The sequence below is a fragment of the Bombina bombina genome, chromosome 7 (genome assembly GCF_027579735.1).
Source record: "Bombina bombina isolate aBomBom1 chromosome 7, aBomBom1.pri, whole genome shotgun sequence".
In the NCBI taxonomy this organism is placed as follows: domain Eukaryota; kingdom Metazoa; phylum Chordata; class Amphibia; order Anura; family Bombinatoridae; genus Bombina; species Bombina bombina.
In genome coordinates, this window is record NC_069505.1 from 86,709,625 (window position 1) to 86,730,566 (window position 20,942).

Genomic DNA, 20,942 nt, shown 5'->3' on the forward strand with positions numbered 1-20,942 from the left:
CAGGGTCCCGTCCCTCCCTCTCCCGTTAAGATTGTTTCTGTAGACCAGGGCCACTCCCTCTCCCCTTCGCCTCTTGGGCATAAATCCACCCACCTTCCCTCCCATACCTCCCGACGGCCCCAAAGGAGATTGTTACAGAAAGTGACACAGACTGTGTCATTGTCTGTAACAATACAACAATCTACCTTCCTATGGTAATAGTAGCTCAATCACCCTTACCATATGAAGAGAGATGTCTTAACTGTCATAGCCGACAGTCGGGATCTCAGCATAACACAGGACACATTGATCTCAAGGTAAAAACTTAATGACACAATTAAATAATAGAAGTAAATTAAAAAGTTGTGTAAAATTGTATTCTCTATCTGAATCATGAAAGAAACATTTTGGGTTTCATGTCCCTTTAATAAAGTGAAACATACCAGAACATATGGTTTATCAACTGCCTTACAAAATTACAGGAAGAAGAGACTAATAAGTGTAACATAGCTGGGCTACATGATGCCCACCAGGTTAAATAAATAACAGAGAGACAAAAATAAGCTGAAGATCATTCCAGTGTATTTAATAGTAACAACAAATTAGTTAATTTGAACATTGATGATATTTTAAAATAAAGTTTGTACAGACTGAGTAAATTAAAAACAGGATGATCGAACTCGGAATAGTTTTTGTAGATGCAGAGAGTAGAATACAAGTTTCCTAATGAGATGGCTATTTGCTGAGAAGTTTTATGCCCGGTTCTGAGACAGTTAATGTAGTAGTTAGTGGGGACTTAAGCTTTGCACACTTTACTGGTGCATCCACAACTCACTGCAACAATTACACTGATTTGTATGCTTTTATTAGTTAAAGGGCAGAAAAGGTTTATTATCTTCTTAATTGCCGTCAGTTCCTGGCAACATCCACATGTCGTTAGCATATTCATGGTGTTTGTGGAGAACCTATATATTAAAAAAAGAGATCAAAAGTACATTAAACAAATTGTTTAACCTATCTCCACCTTGAAGAGTTTAACGTGCCAAAAAAGTATTATTTAAGTTATTTATTTTATTTTTTCAATGTTCACAAATTTTAGATGAACATTTTCCTTTGTATATAAATGAATTGTTCTGATCACAAATTCATTTTTTGTTAAATATTACAATTGTGCTTTCAGCAGTTTTGTTAGCTACCGAATGCAGAAGAAGCTGACTACTCTCTGCATTTGGCTCTTTTTGAAGTCGGGTTTCTTCTTGTGAAAGTGCCACACACTAAGATTTGGATTTGCGCAAAGAGAGTCGAATACCATGAGCGGCTTCCTTCTGCCAAATTTGGCAGCTAACAAAACTGCTAAATACACATGCCTTATAATTATCTACACATTTTTAGGGCCCGGAAAGTCTTCAAATGTAACATTGTTTTTTGTGCATGTACAGAACACACAGACATTACCCCACAATACTGGATCAATCAAATAAAGTAAAAAAAAAAAAAAAATCTCTTAGTAAGACATACACACACACAGACACCGCTATGGTTTTGGAACACAAATAGGTTAACTGCATCTATTAGAATCAATACAAACTATTATAAGGAATCAAACACCATACAGGCCCTTTAACTCATGATGTTATTAACTTATTGATAAACTCCCAATGTGGCCGTTTTGATTTTCTTTAATTGTGGATATTTTTTTTATTTATATAATGCAATATAAACAAGGCAAATAACTTGTTTTTAAGGTAATGCTGTTGTGCTTGAGGTGTATTACCAGCAAATACATGTTAGGATTTTTATAAATTGAAAAGCAAGCAAACGATTGGGCTCAACCTCTTTTTTGTTCAATAAAGATTGTGCATTGTCAAACCAAACATTGCAGTGTAGTCTCTCCATCTGTGTAGTGTGAAGACGCATATGATTTACTCTCATTATAGTGTGGGGGACACTCGAGGTGTTGTTTTTTCTCTATAGCACTATTAAATCTGATAAATAACTTGTAAAGCAATATAAATTGTAGAGATGAGCATTTGGGCTTTAGCTTTTGCTATTTTATCAAGTCGCCTGATACATGAACAGCTAAATACATTATTGGACGAAAAAGATATAGAACGAATGATTGATTGGTAAAATCGATTTGTTAATTTGTTTGTGCCATTCTGCACCAAAAATGGTGGTGGACGCGGGGGTAAGTAGTTATATTTAACAGTACCAACCCAAGAGAGGTAGAGAGGCCAACACTTGGAAAGAAAGACTATATATGTAGCACACAAGGGGTTAAAGCATTGTAAATTAACAAATGTATATTTGGCAAAAAATAGATAGCAAAGAGGGAGATAACTGAACTCAAAAAGTGAACAGTTGCTGCTCTGAGTTTAAAACATAACTTTTATTAATATAAATCCACACATAAAAAATAAAAAAAATGCACGGTTAAAAACACTCTCAGGAGCCAAATAACGGTCAAATTACCCCAATTCTGGTTGGTTCAATATGAAGCTGCTATAATATATAAATGAAATGCCAGATAGTGAAACTAACTTTGACCGCAGTTATTTAAACATACGCTCAATTAAGCATGCCTGGAGGTTAACTTGTATCCAATGGATATAAATAATAACACTGTATCCTAGGCTTGAGTGTGGTATGTTTATTGTAAATTACAGCTGGTGGGGGATGCAAGCAATCTGAGGTTAAATGAAACTACTGAGCATTAAATAAAGTTACTATGTAACACCTTGACTAATAACATCTGAATCACTGCTAGATAAAACAACTACTATGTACAGTCAGAGCTGTCGTAGCCAGATATCTGACATAGGGGTTAATAGTTGCTCACTTCAGTTTGGTGAATGTGTATGTAGTTGGTATGCTCAATGTCCCCATGAATGCTTAAAGGAGAACATTTAAAAGTTAATGTATATACCTGCATCAAATAATATATCTCCTAGTGGGGTTGGTAAGCAGCCAATACATGTGCAGTCTAATGATTAAATAACAGGACGGGTTATACCCGAAATTAATATAAGATTTCACAATTCCCTCAGATGGCTTAGAAATTAATTGTACTTTTCCCGAAGATGCGTTGTGTATATATTTTTCCTTTATATAAGGTTCAGCTCTAAATATTATTAAAGATAATTCCTAATAGTTAGTAGAACTACTGATAATGTTGTGAATATCACCTTTAAACTTTGGCAAATTCAGAATGCAAATTAACTAAAGATATCAAGGGTTTGGTTCGTCAGTTAGTGTATACTAATTAAAGTGTAAGCTGACTGTCGGTATAGTTATATCAAGGTACTCAAAAGTTATCCGTATAAATGTCTCATGAAGGTATATCCTTAACATATTATAGTAATAGCATGTTCATACTCATATGTTTTCAGTGAGTTAACTGTGGGTGAACTTCTATTATTAGCCAGTCTAACCGTTGAGTCTATAAGGACAAGTATAAAGCCACTGTCACCCTCGATTGCGGTACTGATACTTAGTTACCCTCCAGCCTCCACCTGTAGTGGATAGATTCAATGAAAGACAATACCTATTACAATCACTCAGTCAGACCCTTGAGATAACCTATAGGTCAGATTGTTTGGAGTTTAGCCGTAGTAGCGAAAGTGGTATAACTAAATTAAGGTGGTTGCTAATGATTAACCCCACTCTAAAAGCAATATTCACTATAGTATAATGCAGCTAACATTAGTCATTAAATTAAAACATTGCCAACAAACTAGAAAAGGCAACCTGAGGCTATCTAAAATACAGGAGCTCCAGGACTCCTCCCTATTTCCCTAACGTCCCTGACATGTTTCGCCCTAACAGCTTTTTCAAAGGGTGAGTGTGCCACTTACTGACTGGCTCTTTATAGCAAGGTAAACCCGCCCTCTAGATAGTGTCATCCTGAACTAGCCAATCACTCTTCTTAGTACGTTGTTGCTGTAGATGTTTGCAGTCTTCATGATTTGTAAAGATACCGGACCGGGTATGTAGTAAGAGGAAATATGATTTACACTAAAGAAGATTATATCAATATCACGGATTACGCTTATATCATAATTATATGTAAGCAGCAAAAATTACTTATTTATCTAGATATTCTCTGTTTACTCTGGCTTCCCAATATAACCCCTAATACAAAGTGACACCTTATGCTTAAAATATAAGGCCTGTGATCATGAGTTTATTTACAAAGGTGACATATTAATAATACTTAAAGGGACACTGTACCCCAAAAAATTCTTTTGTGATTCAGATTGAGCATGAAATTTTAAGCAACTTTCTAATTTACTCCTATTATCAAATTTTCTTCATTCTCTTGGTATCTTTATTTGAAATGCAAGAATGTAAGTTTAGATGCCGGCCCATTTTTGGTGAACAACCTGGGTTGTCCTTGCTGATTGGTGGATAAATTCATCCACCAATAAAAAAGTGCTGTCCAGAGTACTGAAACAAAAAAAGCTTAGATGCCTTCTTTTTCAAATAATGATAGCAAGAGAACAAAGAAAAATAGGATAATAGGAGTAAATTAGAAAGTTGCTTAAAATTACATGCTCTTCCTGAATTACAAAAGAAAAAATATGGGTACAGTGTCCCTTTAATAACTGAACATCAATTGTGCCAATCTTGTAAATTGTATGTGCTAAAAAATAAAAACTTATTATCGTGTAATGTATTAAATATGGGTTTATCTAAGATGATTGATTTGGAAGAAAAAGTGGTAGTATCCATTTTTTTATATATTATTATATATATATTTTTATTTATTATATATTTATAGATGCAACCAGTGATGTGGGCAACATGTTAAATAATTTTATCTAAGTGTGAGAATAATAATCCACTTTTGATGAGGTGCAAGAAAACATGGGCGTGATCCGATATACGGCGTAGTTTGCGGCGCAAGCGAGGGAACCCGCGTCGCCCGCAGTTTCAGCTCGCAACTCGAGCTATCCAATATACGGCGCCGTCAGTTGCTAACGTGCCGTAAGTCGGATAAACCAGCGATGTCCAGAAATCTGCGCAAGTACAAATTTCTGGCGTCGCCAGTGACTTGTGCCACATTAGAAACTGCCGGCGCCTACAAAACTGACTAAAGTATGAAATCACCCGCACTGTCTAACACGCCTCCCTAACATAGCCCGACACGTCTAACCCTCTATCCGCTACCCCCCCTCACTAGCCTAACAATAAAAAAAGTTATTAACCCCTAAACCACCGCTCCCAAACCCCGCCGCAACCTAATAAAGTTATTAACCCCTAAACCGCCGCTCCCGGACCCCCCGCCAGCTATATTAAATCTATAACCCCCTAAAGTGAGCCCATACCCCGCCGCCATCTATTTTAAAATGATTAACCCCTAATCTAATCCCCCTACCCCGCCACCATCTATATTAAATTATTTAACCCCTAAAATACTAAACTATCCCTACCACTAAACCTAAGTCTAACCCTATAAATAGCCCTGAAAAGGGCTTTTTGCATGGCATTACCCCAAAGTAAACAGCTCTTTTGCCAGCCCTTAAAAGGGCTTTTTGCGGGGCATGCCCCAAAGAAAACTGCTCTTTTACTTTTGGCGGGGCTTTGTCACAAAGTAATCAGCTCTTTTGCATCTAATCTAAATCCCCCTACACCGCCGCCAGCTATAATAAATGTATTAACCCCTAATCTAATCCCCCTACAACACCACCAGCTATATTAAATACATTAACCCCTAATCTAATCCCCCTACACCGCCGCCAGCTATATTAACTATATTAACCCTAATTATATTAGGGTTAATATAGTTAATATAATTATAATATTATATATATTAACTATATTAACCCTAATTATATTAGGGTTAATATAGTTAATATCGTTATTATATTATATATATATTAAGTATAATAACCCTATCTAACTCTAACATCCCTAACTAAACTCTTATTAAAATAAATCTAATATTAATATTATTCATTAAAATATTCCTATTTAAATCTAAATACTTACCTATAAAATAAACCCTAAGATAGCTACAATATAATTAATAATTACATTGTAGCTATGTTAGGGTTTATATTTATTTTACAGGTAAATTGTTAATTATTTTAACTAGGTATAATAGCTATTAAATAGTTATGAACTATTTAATAGCTACCTAGTTAAAATAATTACCCAATTACCTGTAAAATAAATCCTAACCTAAGTTACAAATACACCTACACTGTCAATAAATTAAATAAACTACAAATATCTATCTAAAAATACAATTAAATAAACTAAACTAAATTACAAAAAAAACCACTAAATTACAAAAAATAAAAAAAAGATTACAAGATTTTTAAGCTAATTACACCTATTCTAAGCCCCCTAATAAAATAATAAAGCCCCCCAAAATAAAAAAAAATCCCTACCCTATTCTAAATTAAAAAAAGTTCAAAGCTCTTTTACCTTACCAGCCCTTAAAAGGGCCTTTTGTGGGGGCATGCCCCAAAGAAAACTGCTCTTTTGCCTGAAAAAAAAAAACACAATACCACCCCCCAACATTACAACCCACCACCCACATACCCCTAATCTAACCCAAACCCCCCTTAAATAAACCTAACACTACCCCCCTGAAGATCTCCCTACCTTGTCTTCACCACACCCGGCCGAACTCCTCATCCGATCCGGGCAATGTCTTTATCCAAGCGGCAGCAAAGTCTTCTTCCATCCGGCAGCATCTTCCATCAAACGGCATCTTCAATCTTCATTCGTCGCTCCTCCGAAGCGGAGCATCCATCCCGGCCGACGTCTGAACGACGAATGAGGTACCTTTAAATGACGTCATCCAAGATGGCGTCCGTCGAATTCCGATTGGCTGATAGGATTCTATCAGCCAATCGGAATTAAGGTAGAAAAATCTGATTGGCTGATTGAATCAGCCAATCAGATTCAAGTTCAATCTAACACCTGTTCAGTCTAACACCTGCAAAAAAGCAGCGTAAAACTCACTAACGCAGCCCCATTGATTCCTATGGGGAAATAAAAGTTATGTTTACACCTAACACCCTAACATGAACCCCGAGTCTAAACACCTCTAATCTTACACTTATTAACCCCTAATCTGCCACCCCCGACATCTACATTATAATATTAACCCCAATCTGCCGCTCCGGACACCGCTGCCACCTACATTATATTTATTAATGCCTAATCTGCCTTCCCCAATGTTGCCGCAAACAACCTACATTTATTAACCCCTAATCTGCTGCCCCCAACATCGCCGCCACTATAATAAACATATTAACCCCTAAACTGCTGCACTCCCGTCTCGCAAACATAAGTTAAATATTATTAACCCCTAATCTGCCATCCCTAACATCGCTGCCACCTACCTACATTTATTAACCCCTAATCTGCTGCCCCAACGTTGCTGCCACTATAATAAACATATTAACCCCTAAACCGCCGCACTCCCGCCTTGCAAACATTAGTTAAATATAATTAACCCCTAATATACCATCCCTAACATCGCCGCCACCTATCTACATTTATTAACCCCTAATCTGAAGCCCCCAATGTCGCCACCACTATATGAAAGTTATTAACCCCTAAACCTAAATTTAACCCTAAACCTAACACCCGCTAACTTAAATATAATTTAAATAAATCTAAATAAATATTTCTATCATTAACTACATTATTCCTATTTAAAACTAAATACCTATAAAATAAACACTAAGCTAGCTACAATATAACTAATAGTTACATTGTAGCTATCTTAGGGTTTATTTTTATTTTACAGGCAAGTTTGTATTTATTTTAAATAGGTACAATAGTTATTAAATAAGATTTATTTTAATTATATTTAAGTTAGTGGGTGTTAGGTTTAGGGTTAGACTTAGGTTTAGGGGTTAATAACTTTAATATAGTGGCAGCGACGTTGGGGGCGGCAGATTAGGGGTTAATAAATATAATGTAGGTGTCGGCGCTGTTGGGGGCAGCAGATTAGGGGTTAATACATATAATGTAGGTGGCGGCGGTGACCAGAGCAGCAGATTATGGGTTAAAATTTTTATTATAGTGTTTGTGATGCGGGAGGGCCTCGGTTTAGGGGTTAATAGGTAGTTTATGGGTTTTAGTGTACTTTTTAGCACTTTAGTTATGAGTTTTATGTTACGCCGTTGTGCCATAAAACTCTTAACTACTGACTTTTAAATGCGGTACGAATCTTGACGGGGTAGGCTGTATCGCTCACTTTTTGGCCTCCCAGGACAGACTCGTAATACCGGCACTATGGAAGTCCCATAGAAAAAAAGGTTTACGAAGTTTATGTAAGTCGTTTTGCGGTAAGGCCAAAGAAGTGTGCGGTGCCCCTAAACCTGCAAGACTCGTAATACCAGCGGGCGTAAAAAAGCAGCGTTAGGACCACTTAACACTGCTTTTTTACCCTAACGCAATACTCAGAATCTAGCCATTTCTTTGGAATTATGTTTATCAAAAAAGTGTCTTGCAACTGAGGTCAACTGTTTTCCTGCTTGAAGATCTTTAGCAGCATTTTTGATGTTTCTGAAATTCTCTTGGAAGCTTACTCTTACTCTTACTTTTCTGGTTGACATGCCGATGTAATATAAATTGCACTTGCACCTTAGTGCATAAACTATCCCTTCCATTTGACAGTTAATGTGTGAATTTATTAAATGGCTTTTATTAAAGCAACCATGTATTGCATGTATTTTTAACATGAAGCTGCATATGGAGGAAGTTCTGCATTTAAAGGAGCCGTGTGTAAAAGCACTGGTTGTTTTGATACTCTCTAGATGACTGGGACTAATAAGATCTTTTACATTTCTACTTCTTCTATATCCAGTTTGGATCTTATTGCCTAGTACATTTTTTAAGATGGCATCTGACATTAAAATATGCCAGTTCTCTTGTAGGATGGTATTAATTAGTGGATTTACTGGATTTTACGTAGAAATTAATCTAATCTGGTCTTGTGTAGATTTAACTTTTTTCTTGAGTAGCTCTTTTTTGTTAGTGGATCCCACGCTGTGTTCTGCTTTTTTAATGGCCCTTTTACTGTAGCCTCACAATAGGAGTCTTTCGGTGAGTTCTTTTGCTCTTTTGTGATAGTTTATATCCGAGGAGCAATTTCTCCTCATTCTTAGAAATTCACCAACGGGAAGGGCTTGTATCGTGTTTGGGGCATGTGCACTTGAGCTATGGAGAACACTGTTGGTAGCTGTGGGTTTTCTATGTACATCCTTAGAGTTCCCTCTTCAGTTATACCACAGGAGTCAAAATATTAAAATCGAATATTTGTACAAGTATTTAATAAAATCTGCGTAGATAAAAAATAACAAAAATTGACAAAAATTAACAAAAATTAACAAATAATGAGATCAGAATATTAGACCGAACTGATGAACTCACTAGAGTACAAATTCTAGGGATAATAACCCTTTGATTCCTACTACATGGATATAATCCAAAAATGAATTGGTACAGCTCATATGTTTAAAAATGAGATCGTGAAACGTAAGTGTCAATATAACCATAAAAATAAAAATGAATTCAAATATAAAAAATGAAAGGAAATATAATTGTGAAGATAACAATCCAGTAAAGGATTAGTTTCTTAGTGAAGGACCCATGTTAGGAGTCTCAAAATAAATTTTCCTTTATCAAATTTGAATAGATAGTGATAAAAAATATATATATATATATAAGAACAAATCAAATCCTTGTGATATATAATACTCCTGTGTATAATGTGCAATAATATAATACAATCAAAAATGAGTGAGTTAATGCAATACAATCAAAAATAAAGTGGGTTTAACCATTTATAAACCTAAAGCTCAACTAAGCTGGTACCAGCTATAATTCAATTAGCTTTGGGACACACCGGTCCGTTCTGATAATAAAACTTTCCAATAATTGATATATATCTGGTTATAAAATCATATCGTGTGACAATTTATAAAACAATCAAATAATAAACAATTAAAACATTTATGTCATCATTATAAACGATTGAATGAAAGAAGAATAATAATATAAAAAATATAAAAAACAGATGAAAAAATGTCCAAAATCTATCAAATCCTGATGAAATGTAAGTAGTAGTTCCTTCCTTAAAAGTCTAATTTGAGTAAAGTCCTTGAGTATATTGAAGTCCAAAGTCCTAATCCTTAGATAGAGGTATATATATAAAAACCTAAAAGAAAAAGGAAAAAAGTGCACTAAACAAATGTGCTTTTAGGGTATGGACTATTGAAAATAGTCTTACCATTCAAAGCCCGGTCCTGGATATGATTAGCCTCTCAATCTTGGTTTTCGGATAGTCGTCTACGCATTTCGGCCCTCTAAATGGGGCCTTTTTCAAGACATGTGGAGGCTTAATCAATGCTGACCTTTTATATTTTTGTATTGGGCGTTTTTCACAATTGCGCCAAAAAAATTGCGCCAAGAAAATCCCGCCAAAAATCGAGTCCGATATTGCCAGTTTGTTTGTTGCCACTATGTCTCACTTCCGCTCAACAACCGGATGTCTATGTACTAGGTACTTCCGGTTTTTTACCACTTCCGGTTTCGCGGAACCATTTTGCGAACGGGCAAGAAGGAACAACAAATTTTCGGCTAGACCGGATATCAATATGTGCGGTTCTTCCGGTTTAAAGAAACCATTTTGGAAAAGGGCAAATTTTGACTGATATCGGGCTAATATATCCAGGACTTACAATATTTATCATGTACATTTATTTCCATGACAATAATAACTCTATTTCTTGTTGTATTATTCAGTATCTCATATATGATAAACTTAAATACCAATTGAAATGAACATAAGAAAAATTGTTGTTATATAAAATTCCAACAATAAATAAGTGAAGTGAATATTTTAAAAAATTACTAGAATAAAAATAAAAATAAAAAATAAAAATAAAAATTATAAAATAAAATTACAAAAATATATATAAAAATATAGTAATCTTAGATGGGTTTAAAGATGTTCTTTGTATTTAACTTTCAATGTATTTTGATCTAGACTTAAATTCCCTAATCTAATGCTGGATTGGTGCATGATACTTTCATTAGGTATTTTTTACTACCGTTATTTGGCAGTTCGACAATATTTTTTTCTTTGTTATTAGGTAATCTGGTGTATTTTATCTCAAAGAAGATACTGAGACCTATTAATGTATTTGGATTGCTCAATATGGATTGCTTTTGATAAACTCCAATTGACTTTAAAATGCGGTTCACGAAATCTAGACATATGTTCCCTAATCTAATGTTAGACATCTTTTCTTTGTTGTTGGATAATCAGATGTATTTTATACTGAGACCTGTAAATTTCTTTTAGATCTTAAAGAGGATGCTGGGACCTATAAATTTCTTTAGATTGCCCAATGTGGATTGCTTTTGCTGAATTCAAATTAAGTTTAAACTGAGGTTCAAGAAATAAATGAGAGAGATTGGTTTATTAGAAGAGGTGGACGATCTCAAAGTCAGCATTGAGACCTTTTGGATGGATACAGTCTAGGTTAAAAATCCATTTTGATTCTGTTTTCAATAATTTTGATTCCATATCTCCTCCTCTCCAATCTTTGTTCACTTTGCATATTCCCATGTATTTCAAGCTTTTATCACTTCCACCATGTACTTCTTTGAAGTGTTTATAGAGTGGTAGATCAACCTTCTTCCATTTGATCTGTAGCAGATGTTCACGGATTCGGTCTCTCAGTTTTCTAGATGTCTGGCCCACATATTGTAGGCCACACCCACACTCGACCAAATATATTACAGAATGGTCAGTGCATCTTATAGTTTGTTTTATGTGAAAGACTTCATTTGATACTTTAGACTTGATTGTGCTGGTTTTTATTCCATGTGAGCATGCTTTACAAAAGTGGCATGGATAGAAACCGCATAACTTTTTGCCCATAATGTCTAAAGAATTTTTAGCTTTATTTTCTTTGGGTATACTTGGAGCCAGAATCGATTTTAGATTGTTGGCCTTTCTATAGACAAAATTGGGTTGTTCTGTTAGATGTTCGCCTATAATATCGTCATTTCTGAGTATATGCCAGTGTCTCTTGATTATGTCTTCAATTACCTTTTTTCTTTCACCATATTGGGTTATAAAAGGAATTTTCAGGCCTTCAAACTTGTCTTTAGTTGGTTTCACCTTGTATGTGAGAAGAGAATCTCTTTTTATGTTGTTCACTTCTGTGATGGTCTTATCTACAAAGGATTCATCATATCCTCTTTCCAAGAATCTGGTTTTTAGCATTGATGATTGCTTGGTCCACATTTCTTCACTTGAGCAATTTTTTCGGATTCGTAACAATTGTCCTTTCGGGATATTCGATATCCATTTCCTATGATGGCAGCTTGTGTGATGGATATAATTGTTAGAATCTACTTCCTTGAAGTGGGTGGATGTTACAATTCTTCCCTTTATCACTTTTATGTCCAGATCTAGAAAGGTGATGTGATCTTTGCTGATGGTGTTGGTAAATCTCAAATTGGACTGGTTCAGATTCATTACGTCTAGTGTGTGTCTTAGATCTTCTTCACTCCCCTTCCAGATGATTAGGAGGTCATCTATATACCTTTTATATAGGACCAGGTCCGCGCCCGCCGGACAGGAATCCCAGAAAATAGTTTCCCATCTTCCCATATAGAGATTGGCGTAGCTGGGCGCGAACCTGGTCCCCATGGCTGTCCCACACACTTGTCGATAGAACACATTATCGCAATAAAAATAATTATGTTGAAGGATATATTCTATTCCGTCCAGTATGAACCTCTTTTGGGGTTGTGGCATACTGTCATCTTTATCTAGGAAGTGACTAATAGACTCTAATCCCTTCTCATGTGGAATTGAGGTGTATAGTGATGTTACATCACTAGTGATTAGGATATAGCTTTCATCCCATTCCATGTCTTTTAGTATATTCAATACTTCGGTGGAGTCCCTTAGATATGATGGTAGTGATCTAACGTATGGTTGAAGTTTTTTATCTATATATTCAGATAAATTGCTCGACACCGATCCTATGCCTGATATTATTGGCCGTCCGGGTGGGTTGGCTAAGTTCTTATGAATTTTAGGCAGGTGATAGAGTACTGGGATCTTGGGATGTTTCACGCTTAAATAACGAAATCCTTTATTGTTGAGGATACCCAATTCGTTAGCTTCAGTGAGTAGATCGTCGAGGGTTCTTTTGTATTCATTAGTTGGGTTGGCTTTCAAAATTTCATAGGTAGCTTTGTCTCCTAAAATTCTTCCAGATTCTTTCTTGTAGTCCGTCTTGTTCATTATCACGATCCCCCCACCTTTGTCGGCTGATTTAATGACAATGTCGTGGTTCTTTTCTAATTTAGATATGGTGTTGAATTGTTGGGCACTGAGATTTCTTTTATATGCCTTGTTTGTTTTTAATTTCTTTATGTCATTGCATACCATTGTTTCGAATGCTTCGATAGCCGGTCCTTTACAGTGGGTGGGGTAGAAATGGGACTTCGGTTTAAGATCAGAGTGTTGGAATTGATCCTCTGTTGTGGTAATTCCTGGGGTAAAGGCACCTCTCTCTATTGGTGACTTTAAGAAATATCTCTTCAATGTGAGTTTTCTTATAAACTCCTTCGTATTTAGATATGTTTGGAACTTGTCCAATCCTCTGGATGGAGCATATGAAAGACCTAACCCCAACAGTTCTTTTTCTTCACTTTCCAAATTGATGTTACTCAGATTAAAGATTCCTTTGACATCTCCTTTTCTATCCTTATTTTTCTCTTTTTCATCTGTGGCTTGTCCAATTTTTAGTGTTTCTGATGTTGTTTTGACCAGATAGGGTCTGTTCTTATATCTAGATCCCGACCTTCGTCCCCTGTGTGTCTTCTTTTTACTGGGGTATCCACATCTTCCAATGCAATCTGCTTCCTTTTCCCTCTTTGTTCCAACACTGGGGGATCGTTCCGGCCCACCTCTAAAAAAGGAGTGGTGGAAGTGGATGCTGCATAATTATCATCTCTAGGTGTATCCGTTGGTCTTCTTATGTTGGGAGTTGCCAGGGGGGGAAATCTGTTGGTTACCTCAATGGTGTTGTTTCTCCAATCTTGGTGTGGTCCCCTGTAATTTCTTTGGGGAGGGTGGTTCATCATCTGGTCACTGTATTGATATTCGCCATGTAGGTCTCTTGGTCGATGTTGTTGATCAAAGTCTGAATTGCCATACCTTTGTAGGAACTGTCCATGATTTTCTTTATTCATAAATGGCTGGTGAGATCTGTGGTTATACCCATTATTCCAACTTGATGATTGGTAATTTCTTCTTGATTGGTATTGAGATGTGTTGTAAGGCTCATAGTTCCCATAAGACCTATAATGGTGACGGGAATTGTTGTACCAATTTCCTCCATGTGTATTAAAACCTCTATAATTTCTATTATTCACATAGGGTCTTTGATATCCCATATTTGGATTTTCTCTTTGTTGGTAGTCTTGATCATCATATGGTCTTCTTAATTGTGGTCTGTAGGAGGAGCTGTTTGTCATATTTCTATGGGCTCTTGGTCCTCATATGTTGTTGATAGGTCTATTTAAGTGACCTTCTTTGGGATAAGTCTCTATCCAATTTTCTTTGATTGAAGCCTTTGTTGAATTAGTTGTTATCACTGATTCAATTAGCATTGGATCGTTCCCGTTGTTTTCGGGGTTTTCAGAATTCTCTTGAATTGCATTGAGGTCCCTATTGATTTTCTTGGTTTTTTTAGCAATGGTGTCGTCTTTAAGTTTGTTTATTTTAGAATAAAGATGTTCTTGTTTCTCCTTAAAAGTCTGGGAGTCTTTATATAATTCCATATTCTTTTCTTCAATCGATATTTCAGAATCTAATTGAGTTAATAACAGCTCTCTGTATTTAATAATGAGTCTCATTAAATCTTGTGAAGCCTCAGTAATAACTTTATTCCAATTATCAGTGAACTCTTTCGAGTTGGTATTGAATGAGCAATCTTTGTTTATCATCAAACCTTTAGGTACAATATTCAATTCAAGGCATTTTTTCAAAAAGGAAATCTCAATTTTATACTTGGTCTCAGATACCAATAACTTTTCTAAATTCTTGAAAATAGTATTAATATCAGTTACAATATTTGTGCCTGTAGCGTTATCCCTATTCAGGGCTATATTTATATCAGAGCTTACGTCGGCTCTTAGATTTCTGATGGAGAGAGAAGTTTCCATTTTTTTTTTTTTTTTAAATAGATTAGCAGATATTTGATATATATCAGATTGTTTCTAAAAAGTAAAAAAATTGGTTATAAAAAATTAATTAAAAAATTAACTTCGAAAAAAATTAAAGAGTTAATATACTTCAAGTAATTGCTTCAAAAATTACTTCAAACAATTAAAAGGTTACTTCTAAAAGTTACTAAAAACAATTGTTCCAAAAATTGCTTTAAAGAATTCCTTCACGAAATTATTAAAAAAAAACTACAAATAATTACTTCAACAAATTTTCAACAAATTTTATAAATTTCCAAAAAATTCCAAAAAAAAAATTCTTTCAATAAATTCCTAAAAATTTTCCAAAAAATTCCCAAAAAAATTCGACTCCTGTGTCCGGCTGCTGTTACTTGTTTAGGTAAAGACACAACAATTATATATAAAAATAAGTAACCAGCACCTAGGACTGATATCTGCTCACTATAATAAAGACCCCCTAAATAGGTCTAAGAAACAGAACACAGAAAATAGGATATATAGGAGCGCCACTGGCTAAGATATACCACAGGAGTCAAAATATTAAAATCGAATATTTGTACAAGTATTTAATAAAATCTGCATAGACATCCGGTTGTTGAGCGGAAGTGAGACATAGTGGCAACAAACAAACTGGCAATATCGGACTCGATTTTTGGCGGGATTTTCTTGGCGCAATTTTTTTGGCGCAATTGTGAAAAACGCCCAATACAAAAATATAAAAGGTCAGCATTGATTAAGCCTCCACATGTCTTGAAAAAGGCCCCATTTAGAGGGCCGAAACGCGTAGACGACTATCCGAAAACCAAGATTGAGAGGCTAATCATATCCAGGACCGGGCTTTGAATGGTAAGACTATTTTCAATAGTCCATACCCTAAAAGCACATTTGTTTAGTGCACTTTTTTCCTTTTTTCTTTTAGGTTTTTATATATATACCTCTATCTAAGGATTAGGACTTTGGACTTCAATATACTCAAGGACTTTACTCAAATTAGACTTTTAAGGAAGGAACTACTACTTACATTTCATCAGGATTTGATAGATTTTGGACATTTTTTCATCTGTTTTTTATATTTTTTATATTATTATTCTTCTTTCATTCAATCGTTTATAATGATGACATAAATGTTTTAATTGTTTATTATTTGATTGTTTTATAAATTGTCACACGATATGATTTTATAACCAGATATATATCAATTATTGGAAAGTTTTATTATCAGAACGGACCGGTGTGTCCCAAAGCTAATTGAATTATAGCTGGTACCAGCTTAGTTGAGCTTTAGGTTTATAAATGGTTAAACCCACTTTATTTTTGATTGTATTGCATTAACTCACTCATTTTTGATTGTATTATATTATTGCACATTATACACAGGAGTATTATATATCACAAGGATTTGATTTGTTCTTATATATATATATATTTTTTTATCACTATCTATTCAAATTTGATAAAGGAAAATTTATTTTGAGACTCCTAACATGGGTCCTTCACTAAGAAACTAATCCTTTACTGGATTGTTATCTTCACAATTATATTTCCTTTCATTTTTTATATTTGAATTCATTTTTATTTTTATGGTTATATTGACACTTACGTTTCACGATCTCATTTTTAAACATATGAGCTGTACCAATTCATTTTTGGATTATATCCATGTAGTAGGAATCAAAGGGTTATTATCCCTAGAATTTGTACTCTAGTGAGTTCATCAGTTCGGTCTAATATTCTGATCTCATTATTTGTTAATTTTTGTTAATTTTTGTCAATTTTTGTTATTTTTTATCTACGCAGATTTTATTAAATACTTGTACAAATATTCGATTTTAATATTTTGACTCCTGTGGTATATCTTAGCCAGTGGCGCTCCTATATATCCTATTTTCTGTGTTCTGTTTCTTAGACCTATTTAGGGGGTCTTTATTATAGTGAGCAGATATCAGTCCTAGGCGCTGGTTACTTATTTTTATATATAATTGTTGTGTCTTTACCTAAACAAGTAACAGCAGCCGGACACAGGAGTCGAATTTTTTTGGGAATTTTTTGGAAAATTTTTAGGAATTTATTGAAAGAATTTTTTTTTTGGAATTTTTTGGAAATTTATAAAATTTGTTGAAAATTTGTTGAAGTAATTATTTGTAGTTTTTTTTTAATAATTTCGTGAAGGAATTCTTTAAAGCAATTTTTGGAACAATTGTTTTTAGTAACTTTTAGAAGTAACCTTTTAATTGTTTGAAGTAATTTTTGAAGCAATTACTTGAAGTATATTAACTCTTTAATTTTTTTCGAAGTTAATTTTTTAATTAATTTTTTATAACCAATTTTTTTACTTTTTAGAAACAATCTGATATATATCAAATATCTGCTAATCTATTTAAAAAAAAAAAAAATGGAAACTTCTCTCTCCATCAGAAATCTAAGAGCCGACGTAAGCTCTGATATAAATATAGCCCTGAATAGGGATAACGCTACAGGCACAAATATTGTAACTGATATTAATACTATTTTCAAGAATTTAGAAAAGTTATTGGTATCTGAGACCAAGTATAAAATTGAGATTTCCTTTTTGAAAAAATGCCTTGAATTGAATATTGTACCTAAAGGTTTGATGATAAACAAAGATTGCTCATTCAATACCAACTCGAAAGAGTTCACTGATAATTGGAATAAAGTTATTACTGAGGCTTCACAAGATTTAATGAGACTCATTATTAAATACAGAGAGCTGTTATTAACTCAATTAGATTCTTAAATATCGATTGAAGAAAAGAATATGGAATTATATAAAGACTCCCAGACTTTTAAGGAGAAACAAGAACATCTTTATTCTAAAATAAACAAACTTAAAGACGACACCATTGCTAAAAAAACCAAGAAAATCAATAGGGACCTCAATGCAATTCAAGAGAATTCTGAAAACCCCGAAAACAACGGGAACGATCCAATGCTAATTGAATCAGTGATAACAACTAATTCAACAAAGGCTTCAATCAAAGAAAATTGGATAGAGACTTATCCCAAAGAAGGTCACTTAAATAGACCTATCAACAACATACGAGGACCAAGAGCCCATAGAAATATGACAAACAGCTCCTCCTACAGACCACAATTAAGAAGACCATATGATGATCAAGACTACCAACAAAGAGAAAATCCAAATATGGGATATCAAAGACCCTATGTGAATAATAGAAATTATAGAGGTTTTAATACACATGGAGGAAATTGGTACAACAATTCCCGTCACCATTATAGGTCTTATGGGAACTATGAGCCTTACAACACATCTCAATACCAATCAAGAAGAAATTACCAATCATCAAGTTGGAATAATGGGTATAACCACAGATCTCACCAGCCATTTATGAATAAAGAAAATCATGGACAGTTCCTACAAAGGTATGGCAATTCAGACTTTGATCAACAACATCGACCAAGAGACCTACATGGCGAATATCAATACAGTGACCAGATGATGAACCACCCTCCCCAAAGAAATTACAGGGGACCACACCAAGATTGGAGAAACAACACCATTGAGGTAACCAACAGATTTTCCCCCCTGGCAACTCCCAACATAAGAAGACCAACGGATACACCTAGAGATGATAATTATGCAGCATCCACTTCCACCACTCCTTTTTTAGAGGTGGGCCGGAACGATCCCCCAGTGTTGGAACAAAGAGGGAAAAGGAAGCAGATTGCATTGGAAGATGTGGATACCCCAGTAAAAAGAAGACACACAGGGGACGAAGGTCGGGATCTAGATATAAGAACAGACCCTATCTGGTCAAAACAACATCAGAAACACTAAAAATTGGACAAGCCACAGATGAAAAAGAGAAAAATAAGGATAGAAAAGGAGATGTCAAAGGAATCTTTAATCTGAGTAACATCAATTTGGAAAGTGAAGAAAAAGAACTGTTGGGGTTAGGTCTTTCATATGCTCCATCCAGAGGATTGGACAAGTTCCAAACATATCTAAATACGAAGGAGTTTATAAGAAAACTCACATTGAAGAGATATTTCTTAAAGTCACCAATAGAGAGAGGTGCCTTTACCCCAGGAATTACCACAACAGAGGATCAATTCCAACACTCTGATCTTAAACCGAAGTCCCATTTCTACCCCACCCACTGTAAAGGACCGGCTATCGAAGCATTCGAAACAATGGTATGCAATGACATAAAGAAATTAAAAACAAACAAGGCATATAAAAGAAATCTCAGTGCCCAACAATTCAACACCATATCTAAATTAGAAAAGAACCACGACATTGTCATTAAATCAGCCGACAAAGGTGGGGGGATCGTGATAATGAACAAGACGGACTACAAGAAAGAATCTGGAAGAATTTTAGGAGACAAAGCTACCTATGAAATTTTGAAAGCCAACCCAACTAATGAATACAAAAGAACCCTCGACGATCTACTCACTGAAGCTAACGAATTGGGTATCCTCAACAATAATGAATTTCGTTATTTAAGCGTGAAACATCCCAAGATCCCAGTACTCTATCACCTGCCTAAAATTCATAAGAACTTAGCCAACCCACCCGGACGGCCAATAATATCAGGCATAGGATCGGTGTCGAGCAATTTATCTGAATATATAGATAAAAAACTTCAACCATACGTTAGATCACTACCATCATATCTAAGGGACTCCACCGAAGTATTGAATATACTAAAAGACATGGAATGGGATGAAAGCTATATCCTAATCACTAGTGATGTAACATCACTATACACCTCAATTCCACATGAGAAGGGATTAGAGTCTATTAGTCACTTCCTAGATAAAGATGACAGTATGCCACAACCCCAAAAGAGGTTCATACTGGACGGAATAGAATATATCCTTCAACATAATTATTTTTATTGCGATAATGTGTTCTATCGACAAGTGTGTGGGACAGCCATGGGGACCAGGTTCGCGCCCAGCTACGCCAATCTCTATATGGGAAGATGGGAAACTATTTTCTGGGATTCCTGTCCGGCGGGCGCGGACCTGGTCCTATATAAAAGGTATATAGATGACCTCCTAATCATCTGGAAGGGGAGTGAAGAAGATCTAAGACACACACTAGACGTAATGAATCTGAACCAGTCCAATTTGAGATTTACCAACACCATCAGCAAAGATCACATCACCTTTCTAGATCTGGACATAAAAGTGATAAAGGGAAGAATTGTAACATCCACCCACTTCAAGGAAGTAGATTCTAACAATTATATCCATCACACAAGCTGCCATCATAGGAAATGGATATCGAATATCCCGAAAGGACAATTGTTACGAATCCGAAAAAATTGCTCAAGTGAAGAAATGTGGACCAAGCAATCATCAATGCTAAAAACCAGATTCTTGGAAAGAGGATATGATGAATCCTTTGTAGATAAGACCATCACAGAAGTGAACAACATAAAAAGAGATTCTCTTCTCACATACAAGGTGAAACCAACTAAAGACAAGTTTGAAGGCCTGAAAATTCCTTTTATAACCCAATATGGTGAAAGAAAAAAGGTAATTGAAGACATAATCAAGAGACACTGGCATATACTCAGAAATGACGATATTATAGGCGAACATCTAACAGAACAACCCAATTTTGTCTATAGAAAGGCCAACAATCTAAAATCGATTCTGGCTCCAAGTATACCCAAAGAAAATAAAGCTAAAAATTCTTTAGACATTATGGGCAAAAAATTATG

General features: G+C 35.0%; 1 protein-coding gene across 1 annotated transcript in view; it reads right to left on the reverse strand.

Annotated features, from left to right (window-relative positions):
• Positions 1-384: 384 nt before the first annotated feature.
• LOC128635766 (intestinal mucin-like protein) overlaps positions 385-20,942 on the reverse strand; it is a 112,079-nt gene continuing 91,521 nt past the window's right edge. Inside the window, exon 8 of the mRNA XM_053688882.1 lies at positions 385-944. Coding sequence (XP_053544857.1) covers positions 776-944 — 169 coding nt within the window. The 3' untranslated portion in view covers positions 385-775. The remainder of the gene's footprint in view (positions 945-20,942) is intronic.